Consider the following 16,396-nt stretch of genomic DNA (forward strand, 5'->3'; position numbering starts at 1 on the left):
AGGAAGGGTAGAAAGGGAATGGGCCTGTTAGATTATCAGTAGGATTGCTCATTGATTTAGATGTAGGAAAACTTAGGGAAGTTCTATCAGTAAGAATTAAATGTTGCCATAAATTGGGGTGCAGAAGCACACACCTATAATTCCAGCTACTTGGGAGGCTGAGGCAGGAGGATCACAAGTTTGAGGCCCACCTCAGCAATATAGTGAGACCTGAAGCAACTTAGTGAGACCCTGTCACAAAAAGGGCTGGGGATGTGGCTGAGTGGTTAAGCACCCCTGGATTTAATCCCCACTTACTCCTCTCAGACCCCCAAAATATGGCTGGGGATGTAACTCAGTGGTAGACTACTTGCCTAGAATGGTCTGAGGCCTGGATTCAATCCCTGGTATCACAAAAAGAAAAAATAGAAAAGAGTTAAGTATGGCCATAGCAAACAAAAGCCAAGATATTCTTGAAAAGAGGTTCCGAGGTCAGCCATGCAGAGCTGTCAGCATCTCCACAAAGTCATGGACCCTTGCTCTTTCTCACTGTTCCACCGTCCTCAGCATCTTCTTTCCCTCTACTTGGTTACATCCTGGAGAAGTTCCAACATCTGTAGAGTTACAAAGTAGAGCAGTGGGGAAGGAGAAGGAGAAAGGGCCAAGAGGCGCAGGTGATTCGTATCTTTTTTTTTTTTTAATTTATTTATTTATTTTTTTTATAAATACACAACAGAAGTGGAATGCATTACAATTCTTATTACATATATAGAGCACAGTTTTTCTTATCTCTCTATATAAGGTATGTTACGCCAATTTATGCCTTTATGCATGTACTTTGTTTTTTTGCATTACAATTCTTAATACACATATATACCACAATTTTTCATATCTCTGTTAGCAAGGATGGTGGAATGTGATGGACATCATTATACAAAGTACATGTATGAAGACTTGAATTGGGTGTCAACATACTTTGTGTACAAACAGAGATGATTCATATCTTATGGTGGTGGTTTCATGAGTATGTTCGTATGTCAGAAAATGTAAAGTTTAAATTTGAGCAGTTTAAGGACCCCTTAGCACTGACATGCTTTGAAACAGTATTGAGCACTCAGTCACCACCAAGGAGAGGTGATGCTCCTCAAGGTATTTCTGTTAGTATTCTGGTAATGTTTGGCCCATCACTGTGTTTAGGGAGTGATAAGAGGCAGAACAGAAAGCCCATTTATCATTCAATTATATTCCCTGGAGGATACCTCAGTATAGTAATATATTTTCTAAGGAAAAAAAAAAAAATTTGAGCAGTTTATTGTATGCTAATTACACCTCAAGATGTTAAACAATTCCATTTAAAGATACTTGAAGAAAAAAAGGGAGGATGAAAATCTTAACATATCTACAGAAAATGAAGGCCGAGTCAGGAAAGTGGGGCCACAAAGGAGCATGAAATTGCCATCTGATATTACAAAATGAACAAAAAAAATTCAGAAGATAACAATGATATGAAAGAACCAGTTAAATCTGAATTGTAATTATTTGAGAAAATGCAACAGATAAACAGGAAAATAGAGCAAGCTATAGTAAGAAAACTTTTTTTTTTTTTTTTTTAGTTTTCGGTGGACTCAACATCTTTATTTTATTTGTATGTGGTGCTGAGGATTGAACCCAGCACGGCGTGCATGCCAAGCGAGCGCGCTACCGCTTGAGCCACATCCCCAGCCCAAGAAAACTTTTTTTTTTGGGGAAAAATAAAAGTACACAGTATGTACCTTGAAACTGTCAACCCAGAATATTCAGTACCAAGACATATTCTGCAAAATCAGTGGAAACTGAATATGCAGAAACTTTTGTTATTTTTAAAATTAATAAGGTAGTATCAGATGTTTAGAAGAATACTTAATGACAATAGATAAAAGTGACATTTAGCTGGGTGTGTTGGTGCATGCCTACAATCCTAGCAACTCTGAAGGTTGAGGCAGGAGAATCACAAGTTCACAGTCAGCCTCAGCAACTTAGCAAAGGCCCTTAGCAACTTGGTGAAAGTAACATTTAACAATACTCAAGGAAAGAAAATATGAGGCAGTGATTATATATCCAGCAAATATGTTTCAGTCCACTCAAGGTGCCATAAAAAAAAACAGACAGCGTGACTTAAACAACAGAAGTGTATTTTCCAGTCTGGAGGTCTGGGTGTAGTTGGGTTCTGATGAGAGCTTGCGTCCCAGCTTGCAGAACTTCACCGAAGGTCCTCACATGGCAGAAGGAGCAAATTCTTGTGTTCTAATTTCATCATGAGAGGGCCTACCCTCACACTTCATCTAAACTTAATTATCTACCAAAGACCTCATCTCCAAATGTCATCACATAGTGGGTTAGTCCTTAAACATATGGTGGTGATTAGGGGGAACTGTCTATAGCAGACAGTTGAGAACAGGCAGGAATTTGGGAGTATTGTTTCTGTGTGCTTTCTCTAAAGAAAGTATTGTAGAACCCAGCTTCAGAAAACTAGTTAATGAATAAACAAGCTCTAATATAAAGACTGGTGCTCTGGGCCATGAAAAGGCTTGGAAGCAATAACAAATATATACCATGAACACCCTGGCACAAGATTTTGGACTTTAATACCATTTTCCATGATAGAAATTGGAATTATAAGGGGAGATGGTGAAATCCCTGTGTAGGTAACCCTGAGACCATGGGAAGTCAAGACCATTGATGTAAAAAGACTCAGGAACTTACTTGAAGGAGCTTTTATTTAGGAAAAATAGGAAATTTTGGGCATCATAATGAATATTGAGTCCATAGATTGAAATACAATTGATACACTTAAAAATTTATGAATTCATAAAAACAACCTCATTGGTCACTGTATTAGTCCTTTTTCTGCTACTTTCCACATCCTGGGTATGTTTTAACAAAGAGATTTATTTTGGCTCATAGTTCGGAGCATACTTGTTTGCAAGAGTGACAGTTTTTCCTGGTATATCATCTAAATTTTCAAGGGAGAGTTTATGTAAAAGGCATTGAACAGCAATGAACAATTTAGAGCATATGTGAAGAATCAGTTCTTATAAATAGCAATTTATGTATAACATTAAGGTTAAGAAAATTTCTGTAGAAGACTAAATCCTAGAATTTTAAAGTGGAATCTGTAGACAATATGTCCAATAGATAGACTTTCCTAAATACAGTCTCACTCATGGGCTTTTGAAATCAGCTGTTTTATACAAAGGTTCAAGTTTTCCTCTTTGAAAGGATCCCAGAGCTACCTATATTATATTTGCTGACTGAGGGAAATCGGTGAGTTCTGCCACTAGCAGGTAGAAGTGGGAAAGTTGGATCTAAAGTCTTCCTATTTGAATTGAAGGTGTTTTGGTTAAGTTCTTTTGTAACAAAGAACAGAAACTTCAGGGACTGGGGCTCAGCGGTAGAGCACTTGCCTAGCATGCGCAGGGCCCTGGGTTCAATCCTCAGCACCACATAAAAATAAATGAATGGAATAAAGGTATTAAAGAAAAAAAAAACATTAGAAACTCTTATAAAAAAAAGAACAAAGAACAGAAACTTTAAACCTTGCTAAAATAAAAAAAGATGATATAAGACTGCACATGAAGCAATTAAAGGGGTGGGCTCTCTGGGGACTTCCAGCAGGAATTGCACCTCGACTGTGCTTCTCAGCCAGCCAACCTGAGGAGATTCTGGATTAGGGTGCTCTAAGGACTGTACTGGTAAAGTTAGTGGATCGTCACTCCACATTGTGTCTCTGGTGTCTTGAACACATAGTAGGCCTAGTAATTACCTGTTCAGTGAACAAATAAAAGTAATACATCTTTAGAGTTTTATTAGAATGGAGAAGTGGTAGAGACTTAAAGTGCACAACTTAAAGTGAGACTCTTGGAGTCTCAGCTATGTTCCTTTTCTTGTGTTCAGACCTTTATATATATTATTTGAATATAGTCATCCAGTGAAGGGGCAAGGGTACCATTTTACCAGTAATAAAATTTAAATCTAAAAGCCAGGCATCGTGGCACATGCCTGTAATTCCAGTGACTCAGGAGACTGAGGCAGGAGAATTGAAAATTTGAGGGCAGCTTCAGCAACTTTGTGAGACACTATCTCAAAAAATAAAAAGGGCTGGGAATGTAACTAAGTGTTAGAGCACCCCTGGGTTCAAGCCCCAGTACCAAAATACATAAGTAAATAAAATTTTAAATCTACAGATTATGACCTGCCCAAATTCTTGCAGAATCCTTAATTAGAGAGCTGGAATTTAACCTAGGTCTGCCTGACTCTAAAGCTTGTGCTGGTAACTGGTGCTCTATATCTTAAAAGTCACACATTACAGAATATTAAAGTATTTCAGTAGATATTCTGGGATTTCATAAAAAAATTAATATCAGAAGTTAGTTTTCTCAGTCTTTACTTTCTAGGCTTGGGGAACTTCTGCCAAACTGACTGAATCCTTATATTTTTGAGTTACTGTGAGTTTTTAAAGACCTGCCATTTTGCTGGGCGTGGTGGTACACATCTATAATTCCAGTGGCTTGGGAGGCCAAGGCAAGAGGATCTCAAGTTCACAACCAGTCTCAGCATTTTAGCAAGGTCCTAAGCAGCTTAGCCAGACCCTGGGGATACGGCTTAGTGGTTAAGTACCCCTGGGTTCAATCCCTGGTACCAAAAAAAGACCTGCAATTGATTAATAAATTGTAGGGGTTGTGGGTCAGTGATGGTGTGCTTGCCTTGCAAGTGTGAGACACTGGGTTCATTCCAAGAGCGCCACATAAAAAATAAATAAATAAAATAAAGGTATTGTGTCCATCTACAAAAACACCAACAATGAAAGAACAAATTGTAGGGACTATCTTACAAGCCATAAGAAAATGACCTGTTATCTTATAAATACTTTAGCTTTGAAATAACTATAGTTAGGGATAAATAACTCATTAAATTAGATTTTATATGAATGTAAATATGGTCAAGGACATTGTTATTCTTTAAAATCATCTGGGGTTAAGGTTTTATTTGACTGATTTATGCTCCTCTACCAAGTTATGGTAAAAAGCATTGATTGGAGAGAAATTGATATTCACTTTATAAAATTGACATTTTCATAGGTATCAGTATTACTTGCAGCTGAAGAAAGATATCTTGGAGGGAAACATTCCTTGTACGTTGGAACAAGCGATTCAGCTAGCAGGTTTAGCCGTTCAAGGTAAATAATGCATATGAAATGATTAAACTAATAATAATGTGGTAGTTCAATCAGATTAAAATGTGTTATAACAAAATAGCAAGGGATTCTTAAAGTAACTTGACTTTCTGTATACGTCTTATTTTATTTTTATTAGTTACACATGACAGTACAATGATCTTGACATATCATACATTTGAATGTATACGTCTTTTATAGTGACATCATACATTTGAATGTATATGTCTTTTATAGTGTTTGTATGTTAACTATAAATGCTATCCTCTAAGGGCCTCTTTATAGAAAGAAATTAATTTGAATTACTTCAATAAAATATGAGACTTCTGGAAAGTTAACCAAGTTATATGTCAAGAAAGCAAAAAGTTTAATAAATTGAGACACATATATATGTCCAGAGCATTTAATATGCTATGTATCAATCTAGCTCTAGCACTTGATTGGCTACTAGCTAGCAGTTTAGGAAGTAAATCTATCATGCAATGGGTGGATGAGATTATAGTCACTTCTACTTTAAGTATATTCATTTGTTTGGTTTCTTAAGTAATTGACAAAATTATGGAGCATCATCAGCCACAATAGAAATGATTTTCACAAGCATTTTTTAATTTTTTCATTTTCCACATGTTTAATATATGTGCATTTACATGTATGTATATACTATGGCAGTATTTCTGAAAGGGTGTTATTTCAAATGATAACTGGCATTTTACCTTGGAGAACTGAAAATTAAAAGCATCAGTAAAATTTCTCCAGATATTACTAGACATGGAGACTTGTCATCTTTAGATAGACACTTGCTAGATACACCTAGAGCCATGTTCCTTTTCAAACTACTTTGAATTTTAAGTATCATCTTGACTTTAAGAATTACTTTTGGAAGCCCGGTGCAGGGGTGCATTCCTGTAATCCCAGCAGCTTGACAGGCTGAGGCAGGGGGATCGCAAGTTCAAAGCCAGTCTCAGCAACTTATTGAGTCTCTAAGCAACTTAGTGAGACCCTGTGTCAAAATTAAAGACAACTCTGCCCCACCCCCACCAAAAAAACCCAATGTGATATATGTGATTATATACATAACAAAACAAAACAAAACAAAACAAAAAACAAAACTAAACACTGGGAATGTGTCTCAGAGGCTAAGTGTCCCTGGGTTCAATCCCTTATACTTAAAAAATTAAAATTATATTTGGGCTGCGGATGTAACTGTTAGAAGAGCTTGCCTAGCATGCATGAGGCCTTGGTTTTTATCTTCAGCACCACAAAAAATAAAAATAAAAATAAATTACTTTTTCATAAAGTTTTTGCTGAACTCTCAGGTTTTTTTTTTGCGTGCGCGGGGACGTGTACCAGGGATTGAAACCCAACCATGCTTTACCACTGAGCCATACCTCCAGCTCTTTTTTTATATTTTATTTAGAGACAGAGTCTTGTTGAGTTGCTTAGGGCCTTGCTGAGTTGCTGAGGCTGGCTTTGAATTCACCATCTTCCTGCCTTAACCTCCTGAGCTGCTGGAGTTATAGGGGGTGTGCCACTGTGCCTGGCTCTCCGTTTTTTATTTATTTATTTTTTATTTTTTAGTTATAGATGGACGCAATATTTTTATTTTGTTTATTTTTATGTGGTGCTGAGGATCAAACTCAGTGTCTCACATGTGCGAGGTAAGCACTTTTCTACTGAGCCACAACTCTGGCCCTGGCTCTCTGTTTTTTTAATGATTTAAAATTTTAAAACAAATACATGTTGCTATAACAGATAGATGATTAGGTGATCTAATTCCATTCTCCAGTTTGGTTTCTTCCTGACACTTTTCTGTGCAGAGGAAAGCATATGCCATTACAGGGAAGGTTTTGTTTGGTTTTTAGTTATGAAAATCAGAGCATATTATATGTAGTTTCTAACTTTTTTCCTTAATGCACAGGCATTTTCCAAGCCGAGACACATGAATCCATCTAATGAATATTTTAAAAAGATACTGTAAAAACACAGTCTTATTATACCTATCAGACAAATATGACTTCTGAATCGTAATTACACCATTTATTTGTATACTGCATGTTGTATTTTCTTGTGTATGTTTTGCTGTACAAATTAAGTTTATCAACGTGAATTTTTTGTCATTTTTTATAGCTGATTTTGGTGATTTTGATCAGTATGAATCCCAGGACTTTCTTCAAAAATTTGCCTTGTTTCCTGTGGTAAGACTTCTTTTGTCCCTGGGCCTTTATATAAACAGTTTATTCTATACCCTTAATAATCCCTGAAATTAAGTCCATTAGGTAGACTTATGAGGCAGGAATAGCATCAAAAATCAGCATCTTTCAAGTTGTCATTCCTTTTCATATTGGAGTCTTCTTGGTCCTTGTAAACTCACAGAAACGGAAAGGGCTGTAGTCAGTGCATTGTGCCCAGAAACATGTGTTTTGTATTTGGATGTGAGTCTAAGGAGTTTTGTTTTCAGTTTCTGAGAACCATGCAGAAGTTTTGCTTCCCACTGAAGACTTGAAACCTTATAAAGTTAATGTTGAAATGTCACTTCTAATGGAAGTGACATGAAGACTATTATTGGAACAGTTAAGGGAGGTGGTGTGTCCTTCTTCTGAGTTTCTGCACAGCCAACCACAGAATGTACAAGAAGTTTTTGCACTAGACTCAGAACTGGCTGCCTGATGTTACCTTGCTGAAATAATTCAGCTAAAACTTTCTCTGGTCTGAACTGAGAAGGCAGGGCAAGTTTTTTGGCTCTTGAGCAGAAGCCATTTAATTCCTTAGAAAGATTGTGATTGTATACATAGCACAGCTCTCAAATATTAATACTAGTCACAGTTTGCCTGAAGTGAAATAGCCAATGATAGTAGCAATGATTTTTCCGAAGAAATTTACATATTTAACAGCTGTGTGTTTTCTTCAGGGATGGTTACAAGATGAAAAAGTATTGGAAGAAGCAACCCAAAAAGTGGCCTTACTACATCAAAAATACAGGTAAAACTAATAAATAAGACAGGAAATTGTATGGAATTAATGCCTGTTTAAATTTAAAAATTTGCATTGATACATTCAATTTGAAACTTTTCCTGCTATTGGTGCTATTATAAGTAACCAACTTTTACATAACACTGTATGTGCCAAGTATGCTTACCCATTTGAATTTATTATTTATTATTCATGTTTTAAACCATTGAGGAAACTGAGGTAGATGAAAGCAGCCAGTCATTTGAAGGAAGCCAATTTGTCAGCCCATACATTAAAAAAGGTTGGTAACCTAAGCCTGTATATGTTAGTGCAAGATTAGGGGGATTTGTTTGCTTTTCCATTCAAGAAGTATGAAGTTATTTGCCTTGGTAGTAGTATTTTGGGAGTAGTATTTCAAGTTTTCTCCTGCAGACTTTCTCCTGCAGTATTTTTGTCCTCTGGGGAGCCCCCATGAGTGCCCTGGGGCTTATACTCTGACTGACTCTTTGTACCTCTGTGCTAGTGGATTCTGAATTCTTGGATGGTGAATCTCTATGTTGCCTATACGGAAAACCCTCTTCTAGAGAATGCTGGCTCTTATTTTAAGGCATATACCACATACTTCCTGGTACTTTATATTCAATAAATTCTTTACTATTTACTATTTGTCTCAAAAATGAGTTAGGACTCTACATATGGTAGAGTTCTGATTATAACATTGTTTATTTCTTTCCAAATAAAATAACATTTTACCTCTACTCTCTCTACTTCAATCTCTCACAAAAGATTAGTCTTCCTATAATAACACTGCCCTCCTATCTCTCCGCACCCCCTCCCATGTGCTCATGGTACTTCCTTGCTCTCATAAGTTGGCTAAATCCTGCACTTTTTCAACTCTACCTTCTGCTGTTCAAACCATTTCTTTCCTTGCATAATTGATCCCTCAGGCACACGTTGCCCTGCCTTTTGTCACTTTAATTCACTCACTTGTGCATTTCCTTAAAAGACAGTGTTTAGGAGCTCATTAGTATTCTTACCCTGTATGATGCACAGTATTGGATGTTGTGGCTGAAAGATAAATAGAATAATTTCCTGTCTCCCAATAGTGCATTCCCAGCCTGATAATTTAAGGGATGGGCAGGAAAACCCATTGTAATGGTAATTATAGTAAAACAGTAATTATAGTCATATAATAAAATAATGGATGCAGTGGGAGGGTTGTGGGCAGAATGTATTGGGACTGCACAGGGCAAGGGTGGGCATTGGGGAGTTCCACAAGGTGACAGACAGAGAGTGATACATGCACTGAGGAGTGAAAGATATTAGGGGTTAGCCACGTTCACTTGTGGGTGACAGATAATACCAGAAAGTGGGTGACAGATATACCAGAAAGGGGGATTAACATGTATAGAAGTCCATAAATGTGACGGAACGTGGTGCATTCAAAGAAATGCAGAGTTGGAATGGCTGCAATGTGGGGTGTATGGGAGAGCAGTAGATGAACCTGGAGAGGAGAGTCTCCATGCATTTGAGCCTCCTCCTTCCCGCACCGCTTGCCATCCTCGTAGTGCCCCAATCATCTGAGCGGAAAGAGATTTCCACCTACTTCCTCATGCCCTTCTACCTTCCATTTATCATTTGGCAGTTAGTATATGATTCTTAGTAATGCCTGGCAATTTGGGGAATTAAGCACTTACTTGTTGGTTTAGGGAAAAAAAAATAGCTTTCACTTGAAAATGTTTTAGGGGCTGTTTCATTTCTTGCCTTCCTACAATATAAGGAATAGGATCTTGTGTAACTTACTCACTCTTAGCGTTTAGTGTAGTGCTTTACAGGCACCAATTTTTGGTAAATATTGAAAAAGAGCTATGTAACCAATTACAGATGCTTAAAAGCTTGAAATACTTATAATGTTTTATACCAAATTGATGTGTAATTTTTAAGAATAGTGTTATTTAAATTTTTTTCATTTTGTGAACAGTCTTACTAACATCTTTTGGGTTGCAGAGGGCTCACGGCTCCTGATGCTGAAATGCTGTACATGCAGGAGGTAGAGAGAATGGATGGCTATGGAGAAGAGAGCTACCCTGCCAAGGTCAGTGTGGCATGACATCTGGGGCTCTCTAAAATTAGGCTTAGCAATATGAGAAAACAGTGAGGAAGCTTGAGGATGCCCTGATGTACCAAAGGTTGGAAAGTTTAAAAGCTAAGGCCTTTGTGAACAAAATTTTGTGAGAAAACAGTCCCATTTTGCAGCTTGTACTTTGAGCTTTTTAAATTTTAAGAAAGCCAGGCAGGGTGGCACACACCTGTAATCCTTGCAGCTCAGGAGGCTGAGGCAGGAGGATCACGAGTTCAGAGCCACCCTCAGAAACGGTGAGGTGCTAAGCAACTCGGTGAGACCCTGTTTTTAAATAAAATACAAAATAGGGCTGGGGATGTGGCTCAGAGGTTGAGTGCCCCTGAGTTCAGTCCTCAGTACACGCCCGCACCCCCCCCCAAAAAAGAAAAAGAAAAAGAGTTTTTTCTTTATTGTTGTGTTGCCTCTTTGCTAAGGAAAAAATGAAAATGTTAAGAAAAATTCAATTAAGAAATTTTGCTTTTAATAATCATAGAAAAAATTGGAAAAATGGAAATGCATATGATATTAGTTACTAATGTATTGCCTTTCGATCCAAATCCACCATTTTCTTCTTGCTCTGCCATAGTGGAGCTGGACTCTAAGCAATTCTGTTTTGATAAGTGGACATGATTTGAAGTTTTGTCAGTAGAGGGTCCTAGGGAAGATGCTGAAGGAGACAGGGCTTTCTCTTCCTAGAATCTAGCATGCTTGTTTTCTTCTTGGTTCAACTGTGTGGCTGACAGTGGCATTTGTGGGTACATCTAGTGGTTCTCATCCCCAACGAGTGTCATGGCCCTCTGTGAACAGCTTCCACATCCCTGAAACAGTTTGCCAGTGAGTTTCACAGCTCACCCCAGGGCAGCTTCCTGGTACATTCTACTGGCACATCCCCAGTTGCTCAATGAATTCTCAGGAATTTTCCTCCTGAAAATTCCACCATCACCTCAAAAAGAGTAGTTCCCTCCTTGCTAGGTTTGGCTTACAGCAGCTCATTGGACCTCTCTGCCATTTCATTGGTCATGGCCATCATGACTTCTCAAATTTTAGATCCCAGCTCCAGAAGGGAGGGGACTCTTCCAGATTTATTTCTTAGATGGGTACTGTACACTAGAGATAGCGGCTGCTCTCTCTATGCTATTCTTGTAATAAGTACTGCTTTCTATCCCTTCCATAGTTAATCTCTTACTCCTAGTTCATATTTCTTTTTATTAAACATCCCTGTTCAAATTACTGTGTGTTTTATTAAACATTTCCTTTTCAAATTACTGTCCTGTCTCTTGGCTGATCCTTGACAGAGTAAATCATTGAAAAAAGATGAAATAAAATGTAGAAGAATACTATGCAGGAATTAAAAAAGAATAAATCAGGCTTTTGTGAAAGACCAACTGCTATAGGAGTTGCCTCTCTCCAAAAATATATGGAAAATTTCACAAAATGTATGAAATAATTATTTTCAGACCTTGTACTTGAAGCAGCACGAGACTGTGATCTCTGAAAGAAAAGATACAAATGAAGCTACCTCTACAATTTCCCCAGTCTGGAGGCAGTTTTCGGACTATAGTACAGAGAGGGATACTCAAACTGAGAGTCTTGCTGAGTTGAAGAGAAATAAAGCAGAATACAAATGAGGCCAGAGTGCCAGAAATTTGCAGGATGGAGTTCTGAAAAGAGGGAGCTCCACAAAGAACTCTGGAGATTTTTACAGGGGCCTTCAAGAGGCTTTGGCTGAGTTCTGTCTGCACATACATGGAATAAAACACAATTAGGCCTGGAAAAGAATCACCAAAAGAACTTCTTAGAATTCCTTAAGTTCTGGGAGTTGTAGAAAATTCCACAGAATGGAAGATCTAATATAAAAGGCATCAGAGAGAAGAACAGTCATATCTCAATAGTGTAGGTAATTAATCCTATAGTAAGACTGCTCTTGGCTTACAACAAGCCTCAGAAGATCTGAGGACAAAATCCAACACTCTTGTAAGAAATACAGCAGAATCCAGTAAAATTCAACATGTTCAACATCCAATCAAAAGTTAACAGGCATTTTAAAAAGCAGGAAATATCCCATCAAGAACCTTTTTTTTTTTCTTTTTGGTTTTTAATTTTTGTATGCTGAACAGCCCATGGACATTTATGCATATATATATTTGTCTCAATCTTCTCATTTCTAGCATTTCTTGAAGGTAGCTATTTTCTTGACTCTTTTTTAAGGACTAGGGTTTTTGATTAGTATACCTTGGTTTTAGTTTTTGTTTTGTTTCATATTATTTTTCTCCTAATTCCCTTGATTATCTTCTTCTCTTTTCTTTCCCTAATAGTCAAATTCTACTGTTCTCTCTTCCACTCTTCCTTTTACTCTTTACTACCATTCTGTCTTATCCTCTCTTAATTATTACATCCTACATCTCTTCATTCTCTTCACCTTTTTGAAATAGCAAACCCTTTTGTAAATATAATATCTCTACTGTTAGCACTTCTATACTATTTCTGTTTATATTGCCAGCTAACGTTGTAGATGCCAAAAAAGGAAATAAATAATTAGTTTAATGCTGAATATTGGGGGGAAAAAAGAGTACAAATTCTTTCAGTTTTCATATGTATTTATAGGATATAATATTTATATTATTTAGATTGTTTTCCTTCTGAAGAATTATTTTGTAGATTTTTGGAACATTTTATATCTGGGCAACAAGTTTAGGGAACTGAGTGTAGTTGTTGCAATCTTACGTATCTGATTCCTGAGTTTTTCTCTGTTCTCCCCTTTTAGGACAGCCAAGGGAGTGACATAGCCATTGGAGCATGTCTTGAAGGTATCTTTGTGAAACACAAGAACGGAAGGCCTCCTGTGATATTTAGGTATTTTTCTTATCTCTGTAAGATAAGAAAATGTGTATTCTGTGGCTCACATTGGTGGGTTTTCTTTTTTTAGTACTTAGAGTTGTTTAAAAGATTACAAGTCTCTCCCATGGTCTTATTAGAAAATGGAAATATTCCCTTCCTAGAGTGAGATACCACCTGAATGTAGTGGTTCATTAATATACCACTCTCTTCCAAACCAATGTGTAGGGGCTGGGGTTGTGGCTCAGTGGTAGAGCGCTTGCCTAGCATGTGTGAGGTCCTGGGTTTGATTCCCAACACTGCATATAGATAAATAAAAATAAAGGTTCATTCACAACTAAAAAAATATATATATTTTTTAAAAATGTGCAGAAAAAAGTGTTTATAATGATGAACTAGTTTTTTTCTCCCCATGATGCTGGGGATGGAACCCAGGCCTCTTACATGCTGGGGGCATCTCAACCACTGAACAACACCCCAGCACCAAGATCACTTAACTTATAAAATGCTTAAAAAATGTGACCCTTTTCTTGCTATATGGGGGCCATTCTTTGTTTTGGTGTGAATTTTTCATTTGAGCTGATTTCTAGGGCTATTTGTTATGGAAAATTTAGACCTTTCTTTTGACTCTAGTTATGTAACAAAATTTCTAAAATACCAACATCTCAGCAAATTTCAATTACTTTTGTGATATTGATTCCCCCTCCCCCACCAGATTATAAAAATGTTATATTTGTGGAAATCTTGGATTATATGTAGTAGGAAGGACAGAATGGATGTCTATAGTAGCTATAATAGTGATGTGTAATTTTTTTTTTTTTTTTTTGGCACTCAAGGGCACTCAACCACTAAGCCACATCCCCAGCCCTTTTTATTTTTTATTTTGAGACAGTATCTTGCTAAGTTGCTTAGGGCCTTAATAAGTTGTTGAGGCTGGCTTTGAACTTGTGATCCTCCTGCCTCAGCCTCCCAAGCAGCTGGGATTATAGGTGTGTGCCACCACACCTAACTGTGGTATGCAATTTCTGAGTAATGAATGAAATTATGGTTAATTCCTGGTATTCTGTGTTCCAATTTATATCTTAAACAAAGTAAAATGTGTTATGTTGTTCAATACCTACATTATAACTCTTTAAAATCTGTAATTTTAAAAAACTCAATGTTATTTCATAGAAGTATTTTACTCTGAGAGTCTATCTTGATGAAAAATTAAGTTAATATTATTTTTATAAAGTAGCTTGAAACAGATTCTGCCACTTCAGATTTTGGTTCCTTTGTGTCTGCCTTTTATCATGTGCAGTTTATCATGAGCCAGGTGCTATGCTGAATATTCACATTAATCTTTGTAACAACTCTGAGCAACAGGTATTATTATCACTTTGCATGTGGGATAATTGAAGCTTAGAAAAGTCAAGTTATTAACTGGCCTAACCAAGACTAGAACTGATACTCTCCACTTTAAGCCTGGCCACTGGATTAAACAGCTCCTTTTTTCGTATCTCCCTTTATTCCTCTTAACCCCGTACTATTCCCTGCCAACACAAGTTATTCAAATTTATTTTGTCTTGAACTAGTTTTTCCTTTTTAGAATTGTTTCCCTAAGCTGATACTCTCCCTTCCGTTCCTTTGCTGTACTGTCTTTGGGCCTTACGTTCTCTGCAGAGAACAGACCTGGCTCGGTGCAGCCACTCCTACGCTGCACTGCTCTAGACGGGGCTGCTCCCCTGGCAGTTCTACCTTTTCCTCAAACCAGTTACATTAAGTCTTCCCAGCATGCTGAGTTGAGGGACAGGGAGAGGAACGTGGACCTAAGTGCAGGACTCTGATGGTGCCCAAGGGGTCTCATGGAAACTTGAGGCATCTACTAGGTTGTCTTCATCTCTGGATAGGAATGTTTTCAACCATCTTATTTAATATGATAATAATTTTTAGGCTTAAAAAAACATTGGATCAGTACTAAATTGATTTTAATTTTAATAGATTTTATGTAAGTAAATCCAGTACAGGTTTGATCATCTGTAATGCAACTACCAAAACTATTTGAGCACATCACGATTTTCAGAAAGTTTCAGGTTTTGGGGATGGGGATGTAGCTCCGTGGTGCTTGCCTTGCATGGACCAGGCTGTGGGTTTCATCTGCAGTGCTGGGGAAAAAAATTCTTTTCCCAGATATTGGAACATTTTATATTTTGAATTTTCAGATTGGGGATTCTCAGCTGTCAGTCTATGCAAATTTTGTTTTTATAAAGTAGCTTAAAACAGAAAAACTCCAGAGTCTGAAACACTTATTTCAAGTAGCTCAGGGGACATATATTCAATCTGTTATAGTGAAGTCAATAAAGTAGGTTAAAACATTTTATTCCAGCAGGTTGTGGTGGTGCACACCTATAATCCCAGTGGCTCGGGAGGCTGAGGCAGGAGGATCCTGAATTCAAAGCCAGCCTCAGCAAAAGTGAGGTGCTAAGCAACTCAGACCCTGTCTGTAAATAAAATACAAAATAGGGCTGGGGATGTGGCTCAGTGGCTGAGTTTCTCTGAGTCAAATCCCCAGTATCCTAACCCCCACCCCCAAACCCATTTTGTTCCAGAGCTATTTATCCCTTTTATAAAAGTACCCAGCTATCTAATAAAATCAAATACTAATATATAAAAGCTAAGTATGATAAAATTTAGAAAGTGCAAGATAGAATTTTGTGTCCTAGTGAATATACCCAGAATAGTTCACTCCTTAGTTCTTTGCACTTCAATGTCAACCTGATGGTTTTCAGAGCGGTCCTCTCGGCTTTTGTGCCTTATTTCATCCTGTTTACCTATAGCTCTTAACAGGACTTATTTGCTTTTATGTTGTATATGTTGACACCCCACCTTCTAAAAGAGCTCTTTGGAAGCAGTGTATCTTACTAATTTAGTATCTAATTTTAGTATCTCTAGAAGCCAATGCAAGTTAATATTTGTAATGGGCACCCTTTAAAATGTTGAGGCACTGGCAGCTAGCTAACATAGGGATCATTGATCATCAAGCTAATCTAGCAAATGAGGATAATATACTCTACCTTTTTTATTTAGTTAATTTTTACAGAATATGAAATTTACCACTTTAGTAATCTTAAGCATATAATTCAGTGGCCTTAAGTACGTTTTTGACGTATATCTTTTAAATACTCTTTTCCTTCACTTAGTGTACAGGTATTTACTTTATAATTGCTGTCACTTCAATTAGAAAATGCATGCTAGCTGATGAAAATAATTATTTTCTTTCAAAAATGATTAACAAATACTAAGTTATGCATCAAGCTTTA

The 16,396-nt window shown here is 37.1% G+C and overlaps 1 protein-coding gene across 3 annotated transcripts in view; it reads left to right on the plus strand.

The window, feature by feature from the left end:
- Positions 1–16,396, plus strand: part of Ptpn21 (protein tyrosine phosphatase non-receptor type 21) — a 75,965-nt gene that overhangs the window by 29,493 nt on the left and 30,076 nt on the right. For all 3 annotated transcript variants that reach the window (XM_027931703.2, XM_071607617.1, XM_071607618.1), the window contains exons 4-8: positions 5,097–5,194; positions 7,319–7,386; positions 8,100–8,170; positions 10,148–10,235; positions 13,027–13,115. In XM_027931703.2, the coding sequence (XP_027787504.2) occupies positions 5,097–5,194; positions 7,319–7,386; positions 8,100–8,170; positions 10,148–10,235; positions 13,027–13,115 (414 nt within the window). The remainder of the gene's footprint in view (positions 1–5,096; positions 5,195–7,318; positions 7,387–8,099; positions 8,171–10,147; positions 10,236–13,026; positions 13,116–16,396) is intronic.

The sequence above is a fragment of the Marmota flaviventris genome, chromosome 2, assembly GCF_047511675.1.
Source record: "Marmota flaviventris isolate mMarFla1 chromosome 2, mMarFla1.hap1, whole genome shotgun sequence".
Classification (NCBI taxonomy): Eukaryota; Metazoa; Chordata; class Mammalia; order Rodentia; family Sciuridae; genus Marmota; species Marmota flaviventris.